The 20429-nt window shown below is 38.2% G+C and overlaps 1 protein-coding gene across 1 annotated transcript; it reads left to right on the top strand.

The window, feature by feature from the left end:
- Nucleotides 1-469: 469 nt before the first annotated feature.
- EEF1E1 (eukaryotic translation elongation factor 1 epsilon 1) lies at nucleotides 470-20380 on the top strand. Its single transcript, XM_036741216.1, has 4 exons — nucleotides 470-604; nucleotides 4673-4873; nucleotides 7476-7571; nucleotides 16264-20380. Exons 1-4 carry the CDS (start codon nucleotides 518-520, stop codon nucleotides 16402-16404), a joined length of 525 nt encoding a protein of 174 aa, XP_036597111.1. The 5' UTR covers nucleotides 470-517; the 3' UTR covers nucleotides 16405-20380.
- The last annotated feature ends 49 nt before the right edge of the window (nucleotides 20381-20429 follow it).

Here is a 20429-nt window from a genome sequence, read left to right as displayed (position 1 = left end):
AGAGCCAAACTGGAAGGATGAAGATTTTGTCTTTCACTCCGGAAGCCATAAGAGAATAATTCTCAATCGAATCATTCTCAGGCCTCGTGACCCGGGGTCCACCACCAGCCTGATGATTTGTACCCTCAAGTCTTCGACAGCTCCTCAGAGGAAGGGGGGATTTCTCGTGGGGGCACCCCTCGTGCAGTGCTCCCCTATAAGAGGGCGCTGCTATCCGGTCTTCCCTCACCCTAGTGCCACCGTCACGCCTCCCCAACCAGCGCCCCAGCGCCTCCATTACATCTGCTTCTCTTCACAGAAAAGCTCCGGAAGAACCCCAAGCTGAAACCCACGTGGCCGGTACCTCGGCCCCGCCCAGATCCTTCGCTCCGCCTCCTCCGCGAAGGCACGTCCCACACGCCCCCCTCCGTCCAGCCAATGGCTGATGGCGCTTGGGCGGCGTGCCTTACGTCACCTTCAATGCGGAATTTCGTCGTGTTCCGTGCCCCGCTCCTTCTCCTCTGTTAAGACCACAAAGATGGCGGCGGCGGAGGACCTGACGTTGCTGGAGAAGTTGCTGGGCTTGAGAAGAGGGAACAAGTATAGCGCTCAAGGAGAGCGCCAGGTGAGGCAGCGCGAGGGGGAAGAAGGGGTGTGAGCGCGCGGCCGGTTCTGACGAAGGGATGGGAGGGCGCCAGGGGCGGCCGGGAACATGCTGCTTCCTGGAGCGAGCCGGGGTCCGCACGTGTGTGTGGAGAGCGGCGCGTGTTCCCTCCCCCTCCCCTTCCCCTCCCTCTCCTTTCCCTCGTCTAGCCTCCCACCCCCGCCCCCCGGGGATCCTTAACCTGGCTGGAATGGAGGGGACTGACCTGCAGCTGTTCCTCACCCGAATCTGGGAAAATGAGAGGGAACGGGGGAGGGGTGCCTCCCTCATCTGTAGACCGGGGAGGCGGTGAACTTTGTATCCAGACAAGTTTTTAAGCCTCTTTTATGGCTGAAAATCCACCTCCCCCCCCCCCCATCTTTTATTTGCTATCTCATTTAAGACATTTCCTTCTTTTGGAGGAAAAAAAAAGAGGACATTGATTACCCTCCCCTGGTTAAATAGAAGTGGGCCCTAAGCTTGCCGTAATTATATAGTAACAGCATTTTTATAGAGCTCTAAGGTTTTAAAAGCGAAATATATAAAATCTCTTGATCCTCACGACAAACCCTATGAGGTAGGGTGCTGTTAATACCCATTTTGTAGGTGAGCACAGTGAGGCCGAGCTAGGTTGAGTGATTTGCTCAGGGTCACACAACTAAGTATCTCAGGCGGGATTACAACAGGGGAGAGGGATCCTCTATTACATTTTGGGAATTAGAATGCTCCCGGGAAGAGGGGGGAAGTATTGGACCCTCTTCTCTTTCGTCTGCACGATGGTAGAGTTGCTCAAAGCTTGCTTTAGTGTAAAAAGCAACGGACTAAGAAGAACTAACGTGAATGGACTACTACGTACACAGATTCATAGCAGCTTTGTGGTGGCGCACAGCTGGAAACGGGATGCCCAGTCACTTGGGGAATAGCTGAACAAAGTGTGTATGTGAATGTAGTGGAATCCAGATAGTGTTGTCAGAAAGGAGGAAGACCCACGCAGACTTAGGAACTGATTCAGTGAAGTGAGTAGAGCCAGGAGAGCAGTTTGTACTGTAACACCCGTATTAGAAAAGAGGACACTTTTGGAAGACTTGAGAACTCTGAATTCATGATTCAGAAGGACTGATAAAGAATATGCCCACCTCCTGACAGAGGTGATAGACTAATATGCAAAGTAAGAAATGCGGTTTTGAGTGTGACCAATATGGGAATGTGTTTTGTTCAGCTGTGCTGATGTGAGGGGGGGGGGTGGTTCTGTGGTTTTGAGGGGTTTTTGTTTTTTAGCAGTGGCTTTAAAAACATTAAATCCTTACATTGTCAAAGGATATGAACAGCCACTTTTCACACAAAGCAGTCAAACCTATCAATAGTCATATAAAAAAATGCCCTAAATCGCTATTGATGAGAGAAATGCAAATTAAAACAACTCTGAGCTACTACCTCACACCTATCCGATTGACTAATATGACAGAAAAGGAAAATGACAACTGTTGGAGGGGATGTGGAAAAACTAAAACACTAATGTGCTATTGGTGAATTTGTATACTGATTAACCATTCTTGAGAGCAATTGGGAGCTATACCCAAAGGGCTTTAAAACTATGCATACCCTTTGACCTAGCAATATCACTACTAGGTCTGTATCCCAAAGAGAAAAAAAAGAAAAGGACCTGTGTGTTGTACAGATATATTTATAGCAGCGCTTTTAGTGGTGGCAAAGAATTGGAAATGGAGGGGATATCCATCATTTGGAGAATGTCTGAAGTTGTTTATGTGATTGTAATGGAATAGTATTGTGCTCTAAGAAATGAATAGTAGGATGCTCTCAGAAAAACATGGAAAGACATGAACTGATGCAGAGTGAAATAGCAAAACTAGGAGAACATTATATGCAGTAACAGCAGTATTGTATGATGATCTACCATGAATAACAGCTCTTCTCAGCTATAACAATGATCCAAGACAATTCTATAGGACTTAGGATGAAAGGTGCTGTCCACCTCCCGGAGAAAGAACTAGTAGAGCCTGAATGCAGGTCAAAGATACTTTTTCTTTACTTTCTTTATTTTTTCTTAGGGTTTTTTGTGTTCGTCTTTTCTTTTACAGAATGTCTTACACAGAAATATGCTTTGCATGACTACACATGTATAGCCCATGTCAAATTGCTTGGCTTCTCATTGAGGGGGAGGGAATTTAGAACTCAAAACTTGGGGGAAAAAAAGAATGTCAAAAGTTTTTTTTTTCATGTAATTGGGAAAAATAAAATATTAAATAGGAAAAAAACATATTTCATCCTGAGATATAGGTTCTAATCTCAGATCGCCACTTATCTGGCTTTGTGATCTTCACTAAGTTATTTCATTTCTCCAGAACTCAGTTTTTAATTATTTTATAATGTGTAAAGTGAGTGCTGGGAGTCCTAGGATCATAGATTGAAAAAACTAAAAAGCTCAAAGGTCATTAGTCTAAAGCTATCATTGCATAGATACAAAACAAAACTGGAAAGGGATAAGTGACTTGTGTAGGTGTCAAACCCAAGTCCAGTACTTTTCTACATTTGTTATCCTTTTCCCCTGTAGATATACTTGATGTCTTTGTACCCCCAGTGAGTGCCTAGCCCAGTTCCACAACACAGAGTTCATTTTTTATAATAATCAACTACTCTGTGCCAGGAAACTGTGCTAGACACTGGGGATACAAAGACAAAACAGTCCCTACCCTCACGAAGTTCATGGTCTATAATGTATCTACGCTATGTATAATTGCGTGACATTATAAGAATATTAAATGGAGGTAGTATGTGGTAAGGGAGTAGTGTGTTGGCTTTAGAGCCAGAAAGATCTGGGTTCAAAAGCCGCCTTCATATACCACTAGCTGTTTTGAGCATAATTTCATTACTTCACATCAGTATGCATAAGCAACTTTCTGGGATTTAACTGCTAAGTCTTTACGCCCAATAGTTTGTTTTCCCCAAGCTGATAAAATCACAGGGCTTAAAATAATAGTGTGACTTCTTTATAAAGGTCTTTCATGAGATACTCAAAAGAGTATATAGGGTTGCAGAGAGATCAAGGATTCCACCTTCATGGCATGTATTTGCATCCAGCCAATCCTCCTGTTCTCACTGTAGTCCTGTAGTTTAGGACCTCATCTCTTCCCTCCTAAACTATTTTAATGGCTTCCTAGGTTCCAAATGCTTCTGCCCAAGTAATCATATAACTCCCCTACTCAAAAACCTTTACTAGCTTTACCCTATTAGCTTTTAAATAAAGTTCTGCTCCTAGGCTTCAACACTGTCCACAGTTCTGCTACAGCTTACCTTTCCAGCTCTGTTCCATCTGACTTCTCTTCTCCATGTTCTTGTCCTATCCTTTCCCATCTTTATGCTTTTGCTTATGCCAGCCCCAGTCCAGCCTACCTTCCCATTTCCATCTGTTTCAGTCCCTCTCTTTAAAGTCCATCTTAAGGGCCACTTTCTCCATGAAGCCTTCCCTGAGCTTCTTCCCTCTTAGCTAAAATGATGTCTAATTTTTATCATCTTGGACCTTTCATTCACACTTATCACACTTCATTGTATCATGCTTATTCACGTACAGGTCTTTTCCCCATTTTTAGATTATGGACTTTCCTAGGGTAGGATCTGTACCCAGCTTGGTATCCGACATACTACAGTACTTTGTGTACTGGAGACCCTTAAATGTTTGTGAAACTGAGATGAAATTTAGGGTTTTAGTTTCACTATCAAAATGTTAATGACTTAGTTTCTCCATGCTTTTATCATATTTTTTCAATTTATGAGGAAAATTTGCTTCAAGAAAAACCTGCTTAGACCGTGGCCACAAGCAAGTTACCAAACCAGTGTCTCCATGCCTCCAGTTCCTTATGAGTAAAACAATGAATACTGGAGAGTTGTGAGGCTCAAAATGAGGAAGTTATGCAAAGCACTATCATTAGCTTTAAATGGCAGCGGTTTCTGGGTACTTGAAAGGAAGAATTAAGTATTTAGTCATAATAACTTCGTGGAGTTTATGTGAAGGATTTTTATTTTCCCTTTCAGATTCCAGTCCTTCAGACGAACAATGGGCCAAGTTTAACAGGCTCGGCTACTATTGCGGCTCATCTGGTCAAGCAGGCCAACAAAGAGCATCTTCTAGGAAACACAGCAGAAGAGAAGGCACTCGTTCAGCAGTGGTTAGAATACAAAGTAACTCGCATTGATGGACACTCCAACAAGGAAGATATCCGAAGTATATTGAAGGTATCCACCATTTCTTTGTCCGTTAGAATAAATGGGGATTTTTAAACAACTCATGGTTTAACTTAGAAACAGAGAATGCTATGAAATAACCCTTCCAACTAATTAGTTCCTGTTTATATATTGGCAAAATCAATGAACCAAGATCCTAACTATTGTGTTTTAAACACAAATGTTTTGTTCATTTTACAAAATGTTATGTAGTAAGGCATTTAAATAGAAGCATTGTGAAAACTGGAAATGGTGTTTGATTAGGAGACTTCTGAAAGGTATGTATTGCTGAGTCAAAACATACCTGTATACATCTCCCCATGCACACATACTCAGGTTACACTTGTTTTCTTTTATGCTGGCTATTGACTAACGTTGGAATTTATCCTTTTTGTAATCAGTAGTCATGTGCCCTCATTTTCTGAATTTAATGCCTTTTAAAATACTTAAATGAAATTCTAAACTTGTATACTCTGTTTCTGCATATAATGAATTTGTTCCATTAGCAGACTTTTAATTCTTGAAAATGAAATACAAAATATTTTGCACTTACATGTGGTGATGTTATATTCTTGGATATACATGTATAACTTATTTTTTATTACTACTATGCCCATATTTCAGCATACTGTATATAACCTGAAAAGCCAACTTTTCATTAGTCAAACTGGGTACAAGTATGTAAGGTTTAACACATCTCAATTCATAGACTGCTCTGTACTTACTAATCTGCATTAACTAGAAGCAGCTTGGTGGTGCAGTGGATAGAGCCCTGGACCTCTAGTCAGGAGGACCTGACCTCAGATGCTTAACAGCTGTGTGACTGTACAAATCACATGTACTTCAGTTCCTTAGCTGAAAGATAGGGATAATAATAGCATCTACCTCCCAGGGTTATTGGGAGACAATATTTGTGAGGCATTTAGCATATAGTAAGCAATACATAAATACTAGCTTTTGCTATATTATGATGATAACAATGATATCACTACTGTTTGTTATTTGAATACTCCTTTAAAACCCACCCAAAGCATATACCCTACTAATCTTGAGGTAGTTTTTATATCTGAAAAAAGTACATTATATCACAATGTACCTTCTACAGGTATTATGTAGACCCTCCTCTGTTAAAAGCTTATACACAAAATGTGGGTAGTTTTCACTAGGCATTAAAACTCCCAGTATCACAGAATAGCAAGTGTAATGACAACATATTAATGTACTTTTTAGAAATGTTGTACAAATAGGCTACAAATTTCTCAAGGGTTTCTTTTAGAGATTTCTCTCAAGATTAAAGAAAACTACATGGGTAGTTTCTGTTACTGAAGATCTTTCACAAAATACTGTGGTCTTCATTGACCTTGGGGGTGTCCTGTATGCCTTGCTTCTATTGGATAAAATGTTATAAAGAGCTTTTATTACTGATTTTTTATATGCTGTCTGATAATGGATTACCACCAAACCCTTTCCCCAACTCTATCCTGTCAGTATCTTGACAAAATCAAGGGCATAAACATCTCCTTACCCAAAGGAGCAAGGCATTAAAAATGACATTTCTCTTCATATTTATAATGTCTTGTTCTAGATTTCAAAGGGATATTTTAGGTAAAAGAAATGTAGAGGAATCACACATGAAGATATAGAAATGCCTTAAATCCCAAAGCTTTATCTTTCTGAAGCCATAATTGAAGTCAATATTTTGTAGTTTGTTACATCTCTGAAAATATGTAGAATTTGTTCAGGCACAAAGTTAACAAAAGGAACAGAACACATGAAATTAGCAACATAAAGAGAAGCAAATTTTGATTTTAGTATCTTAAATTTAATTAGGGTGTTGTATAAATGCATCTTCTACTTTGTGGGATTTATTTTTCTTTTCTGGGAAGATACTTAAAATCTTTTCCGAAGAGCACTAGTTCTGGCATTAGAAGATCTAAATGCAAAATCCACCTCAGACACTATTTTTATGACCCTTGGCAAGTCACTGGGCCTTTGTTTCTTCTTTTGTAAAATGAAGGAGTTGGATGAGGTAGCTTCTGAGGTCATTTCCATCTGTGATCCTGTTTTTCTGTGATACTGGGAGTCTTAATGCCTAGTAAAACCATGTTTTTTAAGCTGGGAGTTTTAAGAGTTCTAGAAATAAAAAGATCTTCAGCTTTTCCCATGGTTGTCACTTTAACACTGATCAGTATGCCATGGGTGTCTAGCGAGGAACAGAACAAGAGTATATGCCTCTGTCACACCAAGGCAATCAGCATTATTGGAGGAACCCAACATGTCATTTACTGACAGTGTCTATAGCATTGGCATGGATAAGGGCATTCAGGAAAGATTTTCCTTGGATTATTTTTAATGAGCCTTTGTTTATAAAATAAACTTTGTTCATGTGTTAGGGGGAAATTAAAAGTATTTGCTAGTGTCTGTTTCTTTTTAAGTTAGTCAAAACTAAAAGGTTGGTGGGCATACAGTTCACAAATTTCTACTATTTTTGTTAAGGTCGAAGATGGATGTCAAGTTGAATTTTAGAAAACATGGTCTTCCTAAGTCATTAAGAGTGATCAGTGTGTTGTCAGACTGCTGCTCTTGTTGGTAATTTGTTAATATTTTCTTTTAGGATCTTAACTCATATCTTGAAGATAAAGTCTACTTTGCTGGTAATAATTTTACTGTAGCAGATATTTTATTGTACTATGGACTTCATCGTTTCATAGTAAGTATTTCCTAAACTTTTCGAATGCTTAACATAATTTTGAAATGAGAAATGATTTTTTTAATGTTAGTATTTGTCAGTTGAATTTGTTGTAACAACAGGATTAATTTTTGCAAGAAAAATGAAAGGAGAATGTTTGCACAAACATCTCATTTGATCCTCACAACAGTCCTTCGAGGTAGATGTTGCTAATTATCCTCATTTTACACTTGTAGAAATTGAAGCAGGCAGAGATTAAGTGCCTTCCCTAGGGCCACACAGTAGTTAGTGTCTGATGTCAGAGTTAAACTCAAGTCTTCCTGACTCCAGACCCAGTACTCTATCCACTATACCACCAGCTGCCATAAAAAAAAAAAAAGAAAAAAGTTACATTTATGGAGAAGATGATACCATTTGTGTAGAGCCTTAAACCATACACTTAGAAATGTTTTCTTCCACTTTATCTCATATGCTCCTCATGAACATATGTAAGTAGGCAAGGGTGATGATAGCCCCACTTTACACATGGGGAAACTGAGGCTCAGTGAGTATCTTGATCAAGGTATAAGGCTAATAATTACTGTACTTTGTGAACTTAATCTCCTTGCAGTGCTTGTCACTACTTGGAACAAAAGAGTTCAGATTTATGTACCTTTTAAAAGTGCAGTATCCTAATTTTAGTCCCAGCTCTGCAGAAACTAGCTATGTGAGCTTAATTCATCGATTATTTCTTTGAGGCTTCATTTTCCTTATTAGGCACTATGTGCCAGGAGCAAAGTGATCTTGGCTTAGCTGCTTCATTGAATGTAGGTCTGGGATAGGGACTCACCAGTCAGAAGAGTTGTCATCTTTTGTACAGGGTGGTTGCTGACGTTGGCATGGAGAAATCCACAGTGTGAGGAGTGGAACTCTAAAATTCAGTAGTTCGTTGATTTTAGTACAGAGAGATCAGATAATTGGCCAGCTCTATAAGTAACTTAGGTAGGGCTTAGTATTTTAGTAGGACTTAGGTATTTTGCATCTTTGTATCAGTGTTTAGAGTAGTACCTTATACAGTGTTGAGTGAACTCAAGTTTTCTCCCACTAGTTACAAGTGAGGGACAGTGGTGTAGTGGTTAGAGTGCTAGCCACAGAGTTAGAAAGACCTAGCAGTGTTGGCAGTGTATCTCACCATCAGGCAGTTCGTTAAGATTGTCCATTAAGAAATTTGAATTAGTAAAAGGTTCCCCTACTGATAAAGTCATAGGTCCTTGATATTTATTTTCATGATTTATAGTGATAGCAAAATTCAGTTTACTGAGTATTAGCAACTACCCAGCATGATGGACAGACAATGGAACAAAGTGTAAGGCATGGACTTTTTCCCAGAGGGCTATTATAAACTCAGTGTGAAAGCAACAGCACATGAAACAGTGTACAGACCAACAAAAGTACTAATTTATGGTCAAAACAAACATTATGTTAATAGAGGAAAGAAACAAGGAATCTAGAAGAAACCTGTAAAAATTGTTTTATCTTGGGCATCTGAGAGAAGTCTCATTGTTGACAGCTCCCAATTAATTCCTTAAGTAGTAGACAAGATAAATAGGCTAGAGTTTTGGCTATAAGGATTAAGAATTTAAAACAGTAAAATTGTGTTTGAGACTATAAAGATGCCAGCTTTTCAGAATTGAAGAAACCTTCATTCTGATTGAAACTCAGACTTGAGCAATAATTGATTTTAATTGGAAGAGAATGTCACACTGAAAAGATTCTTTTTATCCTTTTCCTGGTTGAGTGTGTACTGAGTACTTTATACTTTAAAATAAAGTTCATATATTAATCCAGAGCTTTAAGGTTTCATCACAACCATCCTTGGAGATAAACAGTACACATATTATTTTCCTCATTGCAGATGGGGTTCAGAAGAGGTTAAGTGGTCACATGGTCACACAGAAAGTGCCAGGACCAGAGCCTATTGTCTACCATTGCTTCTCTCTTAACCAAACTACCTCTAAAATTAAGTTGTGTAACTTCCATTTCATTTTAAAGAAAAAGCCTTAGAGGCTGATAAAGACTTTGCCATTGAAATGTTTCTGTATGATTTGGGGGGGAGGGCCCTGGGCAGTAAACAATCTTGTAGTGTTTCACCTTGATGGAATTCCGTAAGGTGGACTCTGTTAGAAACAAGTACTACCATTTTGTGACTGTTTGCCAAAGCCACTTTATAAAATTATGTTTTAGTATAGCTGAGATTTTTGTAGTTCATGCCTTATATTAGTGGCAAATTTGTACTTAATATCATCTGTGATAATAGTTTAAGGACCATTTTATGTAGATTAGGAATAATAAAAGTGATTAGTTTGAAGAATAAATAAGAAGATAAGAGCTTAGGATACTTTCTTATGTAATTACACATTTATAAAAAAATTAAAATGTAACTCTTAGAGTTAAACCTAATTATTCTTGATTGGTACTAATTATGTTAAAATACAAGGCACATCAGAGTAAGATTTAAAGAAATACAAATACCTACATATGTTTTAGGACCTTCTTCACCTCATTAATGCTTAACTTATCAATCCTCGATTACTCTAACCCTGATTACTATTCTGCCTCCCCTTGAGTAGAATACTTCTTTTGAAAGGTATATCAGCAAGGCAGTAATCACAACATTGATGATAGTTGCCTGTGTAATTACTGTTTTGCAAAATATAAAAGACTCTTCATATAAAAGGTAGAAGAAGTAAAACATTTATTCAGACACCAGAGAACCAAATCCCAAAGCCAGTAAATCCAGTCCATTCAAGCAGCAGCCAAATCCCAGAACCAGTAAGCCCACTTCATAAGACACAGTGTCACAGCAGGGAGCCTGGCCATCCCATTAGCCTTCCCCCTGCTGGGGCCTTCCCACAGACACTCACAAATCCTAGCTCTCTCTTTGCCTGTGTCCTCTTCCCTCAGCTCTAACTCGCCCTGAGCTTTTTCTGCTCCACCCTTTCCTATTCCACTTGTTCAGCAAGCTCCTCCTGCCACATGACTTAGGTTTCCTGTGACATAAGCCTGGGCCCATTAATGGGTGGGAAAGATCTTCAAATTTACATTACCATTACAGGGGGTCATAGCATGGTATGGTAGACATAGTCTTAACCCAGGAGTCAGGAAACTGATTTCTAGGCCTGGACCTGCTGCTCAAAAGTTATGTGACCACAAATGAGTCATTTAACTTCTCTGGTCCTTTGCTCCATCATTTATAAAATTAGGAACTTTGATTATATTTGAGGCATCTTAGAGGGCTGGACGTGGAGTCAAGAAGAGCTGAATTCAAATCCTGCCTCCAGCAGTTAATCGCTTTGTGATCCCAGGCAAGTCACTCTTTCAACATTAGTTTCCTCATCTGTAAAATGGGGATAATAGTAACACCTACTTCCCAAGGTAGCTGTGAGGATAAAGTGAAATAATATTTATAGAGTGTTTTGCAAATATTAAGGCACTATATAAATCCCTAACTATTCTTGTATAATTTAATTTGTTTAGTTCTAAAGAAAATAAAGATTTCCAATAATAACCATAGTTTCAATTGAACATGTATTAAATACTTATCCTGAAGTACTGTGAGGTACTGGCAGTGCAAATGTAGATCTGACACATTTGCTACAGAAGTGAGAGAGGTGGTTCCTTAGTTGGACCTTAAAGAAAGGGAAAGACTACAGTGGGGAAAAGGAAAGGAACAAGGATTTATTAAGCACCTACTATGTACCAGGCACTATGCTAAGCATTTTACAAATATTATCACATTGGGTCTTTACAACAGCTCTGTGTGATAGGTGCTATTGTCATCCCCATTTTACAGCTAAAGAAACTGAGGCAGATAGTTAATAAGTAAGTTGTCCAGGATCACACAGATCATAGATGTCTGATGTGGGATTTGAACTCAGGTCTTCCTGACTTCAGGTCCAGCATTGTATCCACTGTATCATCTAACTACCTCTGTCGATGTGGGAAGGAATCACTTCTAAACATGGATGATATTTGAGCAAAGTCACAGAAACAGGAGCAGGAAGGAAGAAAATGAGGTGGAGTATGTCTGTTTTACTCTAAAATATAGTATAAAGATGAATTGCAGGAAAGGCAAATTGGGGCCAGCTTCTAATAAAGCATCTTGAATTACTAGAATCAGGAAATGGGAAGCCACAGAGGCTTTTTTTTAATCATAACAGTGCATTAGGAACGTTACTCGGACAATGATGTGAAAAGGAATAGACTGGACTCAGAAGGACAAGTTCAGAGGTTATTGCCATAATCATCCACAGAGCAAAGGGAGGGAGGGAGAGGGAACCAGGACAGAATCTTAGGGGCACCCCTTTCTTTAAGAGGAAGGAGGAAGATGAAAATGAAGAGAGAAAAAGAGAAAGGGAATGGTTAGGGAGAAAAGAGGAGAACCATGAGATTGCGTGTGGTGTCACTGAGCCAGTAAAAAGTTATGGGATGGGCAGTAGTGGCAAGTTTGGGGCAGAGTATCCCCAACACTTAGCGAGTGCCTCTTACTTTAGTAGGTGCTTAATAAATGCTTATTGACTGATTCGCTACAAATCCATCAAGTAATCAGTTATCAGCCTCTGTCTGAAGACCTCCAAGAATGGGAGGTCACCCATTACAGTTTTGGGCAAGTCTAATTGTTAGAAAGTTTTTCCTGATATCAAGGCTAAATTTACCTCTTTCCTTCATCTGCCTATTGCTCCTTCCTTGTTCTACCTGCTAGCACCAAACAAAACAAGTCAGTGAATCAACAAGCACTTATCAAAGGCATACCATGTACCATGCCAAATGTTGGGGGATACAAAAACAAAAGCCAGTTGCCCAGTGGATAAGCAGTCAAGGGCTATGAGCCTAACCCTTAGATTTGAGAAGAGTGAGGAGTAAGAAGTGGAAGGATAGACAATTTTGATCAGAAAGGGGAATTTCACATTCAGGTCAGTTTGATAGCAGAAGCCCTTACAGATGGGAATAGTGGTACACACTTGTTATCCCTGAGGCTGTTGGATCCCTTGAGGTGAGGAGCTTCTGAGCTGCAGTGAGCTAAAGCAGATCAGCTGTCACCAATATAGTGAGTCCTTTGGGGTGGAGAGACAGTGTGGGCCCACTCCCTATTGCCCAGTAGTAGGCTGCTTGAGTAAAGGTAAACTGAATCAAGTCACAAATGACTACTGGGCCAAACTTGTCTATCAGTTACTGTCCTGTAAGTAACCACTGCACTTCCAACCTAAGCAAAAAAGGGAGACCCAGTGGCAAAACACCAAATAAACCTCGCAGCTATGACTATAAGTACTTCAGGTTGTAGAATCATTCCGATCACTGTCCTCTTCTAGCGAGGCTGAAGAAATTCCCTACAGGCTTTTAATTCCCTTCTCTTCTAAATCTTTTTCATTCCACTTGACTAGTCAGAAGGCAGAAATATTTTTAGAAAGACACATTTGCTAGGATGAAACATTATCTTTTCCAATCAGAAGAAAGAAATGTTACTTCTTGCAGTGAAGTAGTATCAGGTAGCTGGTGATCCAGGTGGAAAGATAATTCCTACCCTTTATAACAATACAAGATTGACTAAAATTTGGATTGGAACTTAGAACAGAAATAAGTATATAGACTTTTAAGAGAGAATCTGTAAAAAGAATCCAGGAGCACTACCCATAAAAGCCATAGCAGAGTGTAGCAAAGACCATACAAGCTCATATAAGAAGCCAGATAGCATTTCATCCTAATGTGGTCATTTGAAGATTTTTTTTTTCACATTTGTGGGAAAATGGTAAATAAGATTACAATCTTAGCGCCTTTAAAGTTGAAAATAATTGCAGGGTGCTGTTGTAAATAACATGGAAGGATTAGGAGCAGCCTGCCAAGTTATCATATATAGACATGTTGGCTTACAGTCAAATAACAATGATGAAATGGTAATTAAAAACAATAGATTAAATTTACTATTAAAAACTAATCCTGCTAAAAAGACAAAGTATAAAACTGTTGTTCTAAGGTGAAAGCCCAGGGAATCCCATTAAGAAAGTTGTAGGTTTTCATGTGTTTAAAATTGGACTCAGCTAAATATCTTATTTACAGTAACCTCCTGTTTAATGTCTATATAACAGACATTAATAGGAGAACAAATTATGGTCCATCGCAATGTTCACTTTTCTCAGATTCATGGGACAAGCAGATAAATCAAACCAGAAAAACAAAAGAGAAGTGGCAGCAAAAGCCTTTCTGAAATTTTTTTTGGTACTTCAGGTCTGTTTGTAACCTTTACTCTTGAGACCCAATATATGAAATTTTTATCTTGGGACAAGCTGATTGGTGTGAGAGCTTGCTACCTTGATTTTGCTCAGTAATGTTAAGATTTGTTTCCACTTGGTTGTTAAGTGTCAGGCAACAGTGACATTTCCTGTGACTCGTATTCTGAATGTATGGTTTATCAACCAAGTTTTCTCTTTAGAAAATACTTTGGCAACTCTCTTTAGTTTAATGTTCAAGTCCAATCCAAAGAATAGCTTTTGATTACAGAATAGCTAAAGAAAAAGGAAACTGACTTATTTTTCTTTACAGTGTTTTGTTGATGATTAATTGTAACGTTTGTTCTTACTCATTTTTTTGGGAAAACATTCTGAATAGCATTTGTCACTGAGTATCAACTTCACTAGAAAATTTTATTCAAAATAAGGTGTAGGAAAGTGAGTAGAGGTCAAAAAATATGTTAAACCTCTTCTAAAAGACACTAGAGAACTCTAAATTGTAAGTTAACTGGCCAAATTTGGGGAATCATTTAAACACCTGGCCTATTAAACATATTGTCAGATTCAAGTTTGGTTGAAACTTAGAGATAGTTCTATCTGCCAGAACTGCTAAATTGCTGAAATAAATATCAATTTTAATTTTACATCCCTTTTTTGGAAGTTAAGAAGCCTTTCTAAACACAATTTCACTACTCAATGTGCATCTGCACATGGAAAACCAAAAATCAGGAAAAGTTTTCCAAATTTTCCCGTAGTTCTGCTTTTCAGTTCCTAGGTGAGTTCATATATGAGAGATTTTACAATCACATTTCAATATTTAACAATCTTGTAACCTACAATGTGTGAGGGATTTTGTAACACTCAATAGAAAAGTAAAAGGCAGCCTGTTATTTGATAATCTATAACTGAGTTAGGAATAACACTTAACTAATATCTATGTAATCATGAATTTAGTCTGTTAACTCTTATTGAGAATTACATTTTAGGAGCAGCGAGGTGGTGAAGTGAGTAGAGCAGTGGCCCTGGAGTCAGGAGGCCCTGAGTTCAGATCCAGCCTCAGACACTTGACATATGTACTGTGTGACCTTGGGCAAGTCACTTAACCCCAATTGCCCTGCCAAAAAGCAAAAAAAATAAAAAGAGAGAGAGAAATAATTGCATTTTATAAAAAAATTCTTAGCAAGTGTAGTTTGCTGTGTATAATTCTACTGGCACAAACAGGTGGAGAAATCTTTTGTAGCTTTGCTTTTGAAGCCCTATAAGAAGAGAGGACTTCCATGAGCCTCAAATTCGTTTTGTTTTCTCTTTCTTTAAAAATGAAGACTGATAGCCAATAGAAAGGACCTTTGAAATGTGCTTCAATCTTACCAGTTAGTTGTGGAACCAAGAATATGCTATTAGCTACACACGGTATTGCCCATGTTTACACCGTTCTTGGAGAACATTTTGTTTATCTGATTCTTCAGACAGGATACCAAATTTCATATTTCCACAGATGGTACTAGTGAATCAAATGTTTGTTGATTAAACTGTGGGAGGAAACTAGCTCTGCCCCTCATGCTTGTGGTTTGTGAGTTACTGCCTTTCTGTCTTTACCCAACCTTATAACTCATAAAGATTAACTCAAACATTTTCTCAAGGAAAACCCTCAAAGTCCCTTGTTTGAATTTGAACTCAGTACTTACTTAGCCATGCTGCTTTAAAATAACAAGGGTTTGCACCCACAACTATCTCCCCGTCCCACTTTTTATTGCATGAGTCTATTTGAATCAGATTCAGAAGCATTTTTCAATTCAAAATGTTAATTGCCTTCTGTGTTACACTGTGTTAGTTCCCAGAGATAAAAGAAAATTATTAAGAATTCTTTCAATCCTTACAATCTTATTTAGAAAAGGAGAAAAAAACTGCAATATTCTTGTCCTATTTGATAAAATGTATTCAATTGTACTTTAATTTGAGTTCTTCACTGCTAGAAATAGTTTGTTCTATCATTTAGCATCTTTCATTTGACATTAACAACTGGTTCCAACACCAGTTTCTTCTGAGTTGAGTGCTATGGCAAACTGTTGACTTTAATTGAAGTGAACATTTCTCTCTGGATTGTTGTACTTTACTCTCTTGTTAGATAATATTTTCGGAGTTTAACCTGCTTATATTAAGTTTGCCAGAAACACCGGGGAAATCAATTGTGTCCTGGTCCTTCGTGAGCTCCCTTTTCCTCGGGAATCTCACCTCTTCCAAGAGCTCTTAGAGCTTCCAGATCATCTCAGGACATGACTTTGATACAAGCTGGCAGTTGATGAGCCTCCTTGCATCAGACTTTGGCTTTGAACTGAACAAGAAAAAGAAAGCCCATGCTCTCAGTGGTGGCCTCAGAGAACAGGTCTTTGCAGCTTTCTGTCTCTTACTCTAAAATTAACTGAGCTTATGTAATGTCTGTTTGGTTTTAGGTTGACCTTACTTTTCAAGAAAAGGAGAAATATATGAATATGTCTCGCTGGTTTTCTCACATTCAGCATTATCCAGGCATCAGGCAACATCTGTCTAGTGTTGTTTTTATCAAGAACAGACTTTATACTAATACTCATTAGAATATCATGAAGATTTCCATGCCATACAGAAGAGTAACTGAAAATTGCTTAAAGGAAATGGAATTCTGGACCTTGTAATTAACTTAAATATCCAGTCCTTTGCAGGCTAGAAGAACTTTTGATAATGTGTAAAAGTATGTCTAAATTTTTAGTTTATTCTTTAGAGTTTACTTTGCAGCTTTTTAATGTAAAAATGCAACTGTAGTTTTTAAAAATTTGAATCAAAATTGAGTTCTAAATTGCTTTGTTTTGTAGGTGAAATTTATTTTGACAAAGTTCAAATCAGTGACTCAATCTTAGTGTAAAAAAAATCTACAGTGATTTTAGTATTTGCTCCTGTTTAGCTATTTATTGACCTCTGTACCATATTTAAAATTTCATTTTTTTTATCCATGAATGTTTACACTAGTTTGTTTACTATAAAACTTTAATAAATTGTGCCAAGGATAGCAAAAGGGAAGAGATTTATTTGTTTGAAAATATTTATGTGATGTAGTAAATATGGTTGAAAAAGTCTTTTTTGTTTCTTTTCTGCAGTCAGTATTCATTGGGGTGAAATTAAGAACTGAATTGCCCTTAGGGGAAGTGGAGTGATATATATTCTCTTGAGTCAATGGATTTTTTTTGTTGTTGCGTTCAATAAAATGCAATGAGTAAAGAGAGAAGGCTAATACCAGGAGGTTCCTCACTGATTTAGGACAGGGCTCTCCAACCTTAGGTTATCTTAGGGCCGCATTAAAATAAAATAATTATTCGAGGGCGGTACCCAGAATAAAAAAATACAGTACACTAATAGAAAGTGGGTGAACCGTGCATCATCAATACGCAGGCGAAGGCACCAAAAACACAAAACAACAAAGGAACAACACAACAGTATAAATGTAGGTGCATACTGACTAGTATGCAACATACAGACCGAATGCGTCCCACAGATCCGTTGAAAATTCCGTGTGATATGTTCCGTTCCTTATACTGCTTACAAACACCAAAGAAAATTAACATCAATGAGATTATTTATTAGTGTCGGAATTAAAAAATTTAATACACATCCCATGCAAATTATTATTTTATTTTTTTGCTCTTGAAAATTAAAACCCACAGATGGGCCGCATAAAATTACACTGTGGGCTGCATGTGGCCGGCCGTATTTTGGACAGCCCTGATTTAAGATATAATGAATACTGAATTTTCTCAACCAAGTCACATCACTTGTGTGTACTTCTTAAGTTGGTATAACAGAAATACAAAAGGAGGTCATCAGTACATGTCTATATATCTGAACCTATATTAACAGAAAGTCTCCTTTTCAAAATAGTGGCATTTGGGCTCTTGTTCAGTGTTACTTAATGTTTTGACTACTGTTACAATAATATGAGAAGTATTCAAGAGATATCATGATAGAATTCCTAATGATCCTTCAATTGTATTGCTGCTAACTATCTAGAATGGGAATTCTTAATCTTTTTTCTCTCATAGACCCCCTTAGCAGTCTGATGAAGTATATCAATTCCTTTGCAGGATAATTGAAGGAAATAATAGATTTCATTTAGAGGTTAGTCAAAATAAGGATGTAGTTTTTTCCTTACCCAACTTTACAGCCCTGTGTTGGTAAGCAAAATGGGCTCTTAGCACTTAGTTCAACAAGTGCCCTTGAAGAGTTTGGCTTTGTTTCTTTTGAATAATTCAGTGTATTTCATTGAGTCTTACTAAGTGCTAAGCCCCAGGCTCTAACCCCTATTAGGTGTTAACCTAACCTATGTGGATGTGAATCTCCCAGGGTCCGAAGGGGAGGGGCTAACTCAAGAGCCAATCATAGCAGCCTAAGTTCTGGTCATTCAGATGATTTGATGATGATAAGAAGAGAAGACAGAGCCATTTGCTCAGGGCTCTCACTCGTGCTGGTGTGCTGATGCAGACTACGGGCAGCTGTAGCTAAGGGCCCTCCAGCTTGTAAACCCGGATGCTGAGACTTTGTTAAACTCTGGTAACTAAGTATTGGGATTTGAATCAGACAAGATCTGCCTGTTGATGTTTGTAATTTGTTTGTATTTGTGCCGAAGTTCAGGGTGCTGAACTAAGTGAATGATATTTGTACGCTGAATTAAAGTAAGCTTCTCAACCCCTTCACGTAGCTTTCCTTAGTTAAGCAGATCAAAAGAACTTGTGCTTTTGCCGAGTGCTTGTTGTTGGGGTTGTGTTGGTCTTACACAACAGCTACTAGCCAGATTGTTGAAACAAGCCCCCTCCCCGAAAATCAATCCTCCAATCCAGGGCTGTCCAAAATACAGCCTGAAGGCAGGCGCATTCAGCTGGGCTGGCCTGCAGTGCTATTTATGCACCCACCTACAAGCATAGAGATTTACATAAATGCTTTAGTAAAGGAAGCTGAGCTACCACAAAGCTCTCACTAAAGTGGCAAATCAAAATGTATTGTCTGTTGTTTCAATAAAAACCTAAGGTTGGACAGCCTGGCTCTAATCTCTTTAGGTCCATGTACCATGAGTTAAGAACCCCTAATCTGGAACGTTGAATTTTCTAAAATGACATTTAAACCAGAAACTGAAGTCTTATTACATTATGGTCACAACAAATATTGGTGCCCAGTCTTCAATTTTCTGCCCCACCACACTCACTTTTTCACTGTATAACTTCCAACCATCTGTACCCCAAATTGAGGAAGTGATGTTTTTAACTCAGAAGAAAAACCTCTCCTCCCACTCATAGGGTTGCAACCAGCTAAATTCGATTGTTTCACCCATTCCCCAAATTGAAATGCATTTCCCTAGAAACATTGTTATAAGTTGTGTTTAGATTCTCTGCTGCTCTTGATAGTGTATATATTTAGGCTACATTATAAATTGGCTATCCTTGGCACTTGATTTGTTCATTTCACTTATGCAGTTTTCCTTGGTTTTATCCACTCCTTTCTTTATGCCACCATCTAGGTAAAGACCCTTATTATCACCCACCTGAGCTCATTTCCTAACTGTCCTCCCCACCAGATTCTCCCTCCTCTCCAATGATTCCCAGTCCTGACCAATTGAAACACATATCTGTTGTCTATTGAAAGACTTGCTTTAAGGCCCATTTCTAATACTCACCTCTATGAAGTTTACTCTGATTCTCCTCAGCAGCCAGAAATTATTTAATTCTTTAGACATCTCATATCACTTAGTATTTCTCTTCTCTGTCACAGAGATGTACAGATACAGATGTCGTATCTCCCTCCTCTTTCCCTCTATTTGCACAAGTTATGAGCTCCATGTGGACAAGAGACCATGTTTTAATTTTCTTTGTCTCCATCTGTAACATTGACACATCCTCAATCACACATTCTTCTCATAATCCTTGTCATGGTTCCTAAGCTTCACACACACACACACACACACACACACACACACACACACACTTTTATAAAGTAACACCGAGGAATATAATTTTGGTTACTTTAAAAATTTTGTAACTTTGAAATAAATACCTAATTTAGTTTTATTAGGGAGTTATACCATGCTTTGTATTTAGTAAAACTTTAATAAATTAAACAGATTAAAATATGTTTGTGGTGCCCAACCATCATTTAACATTTCTTTGGGGAATGGTGCTTCTAATTTTGAAATAGAGGACCCCCATATAGATTTTCAAAGGCTTAGGGTACTAGCAACATAAACTATACTAACTAGAATTAAATCTAAAATGATTTAGAAGGGATTTCACTGTCCTGCGGTTCATCCTGGTCATCTGTTATATAAATGCCAGTAAAGTTATAGATGACCCAACTTTTACTAGCCCTGATAAAATGTTTGGTTTTAGATAAAACAGGCATACCTTTTACTAAATAAAATTGTGTAAACATGAGCTGCATTCTCAGAAAGTTAAGTCATTAGTACATGGAATCATACTGACCTAGTGATATTTTTTTATTTAATGAACAGGATGAATGAACTATCCCCTAATTTAATGGACAGGATGGACAGCTATCCCCTAATTTAATGGACAGGATGAAACCTCTTAAGCCTCCACTATTT

The sequence above is a fragment of the Trichosurus vulpecula genome, chromosome 1 (assembly GCF_011100635.1).
Source record: "Trichosurus vulpecula isolate mTriVul1 chromosome 1, mTriVul1.pri, whole genome shotgun sequence".
NCBI lineage: Eukaryota > Metazoa > Chordata > Mammalia > Diprotodontia > Phalangeridae > Trichosurus > Trichosurus vulpecula.
The sequence above is the reverse complement of the archived record's forward strand: the minus strand, read 5'-3'. Positions and strand labels throughout refer to the sequence as shown.

Bases quoted from the DNA above. Each gene is read 5' to 3' on its own strand.
- EEF1E1 (XM_036741216.1), top strand. From the start codon at position 518: ATGGCGGCGGCGGAGGACCTGACGTTGCTGGAGAAGTTGCTGGGCTTG. The intron at 4,874-7,475 runs GTATCCACCATT...ATTTTCTTTTAG, and splicing joins ATATCCGAAGTATATTGAAG to GATCTTAACTCATATCTTGA. The intron at 7,572-16,263 runs GTAAGTATTTCC...GTTTGGTTTTAG, and splicing joins ATGGACTTCATCGTTTCATA to GTTGACCTTACTTTTCAAGA.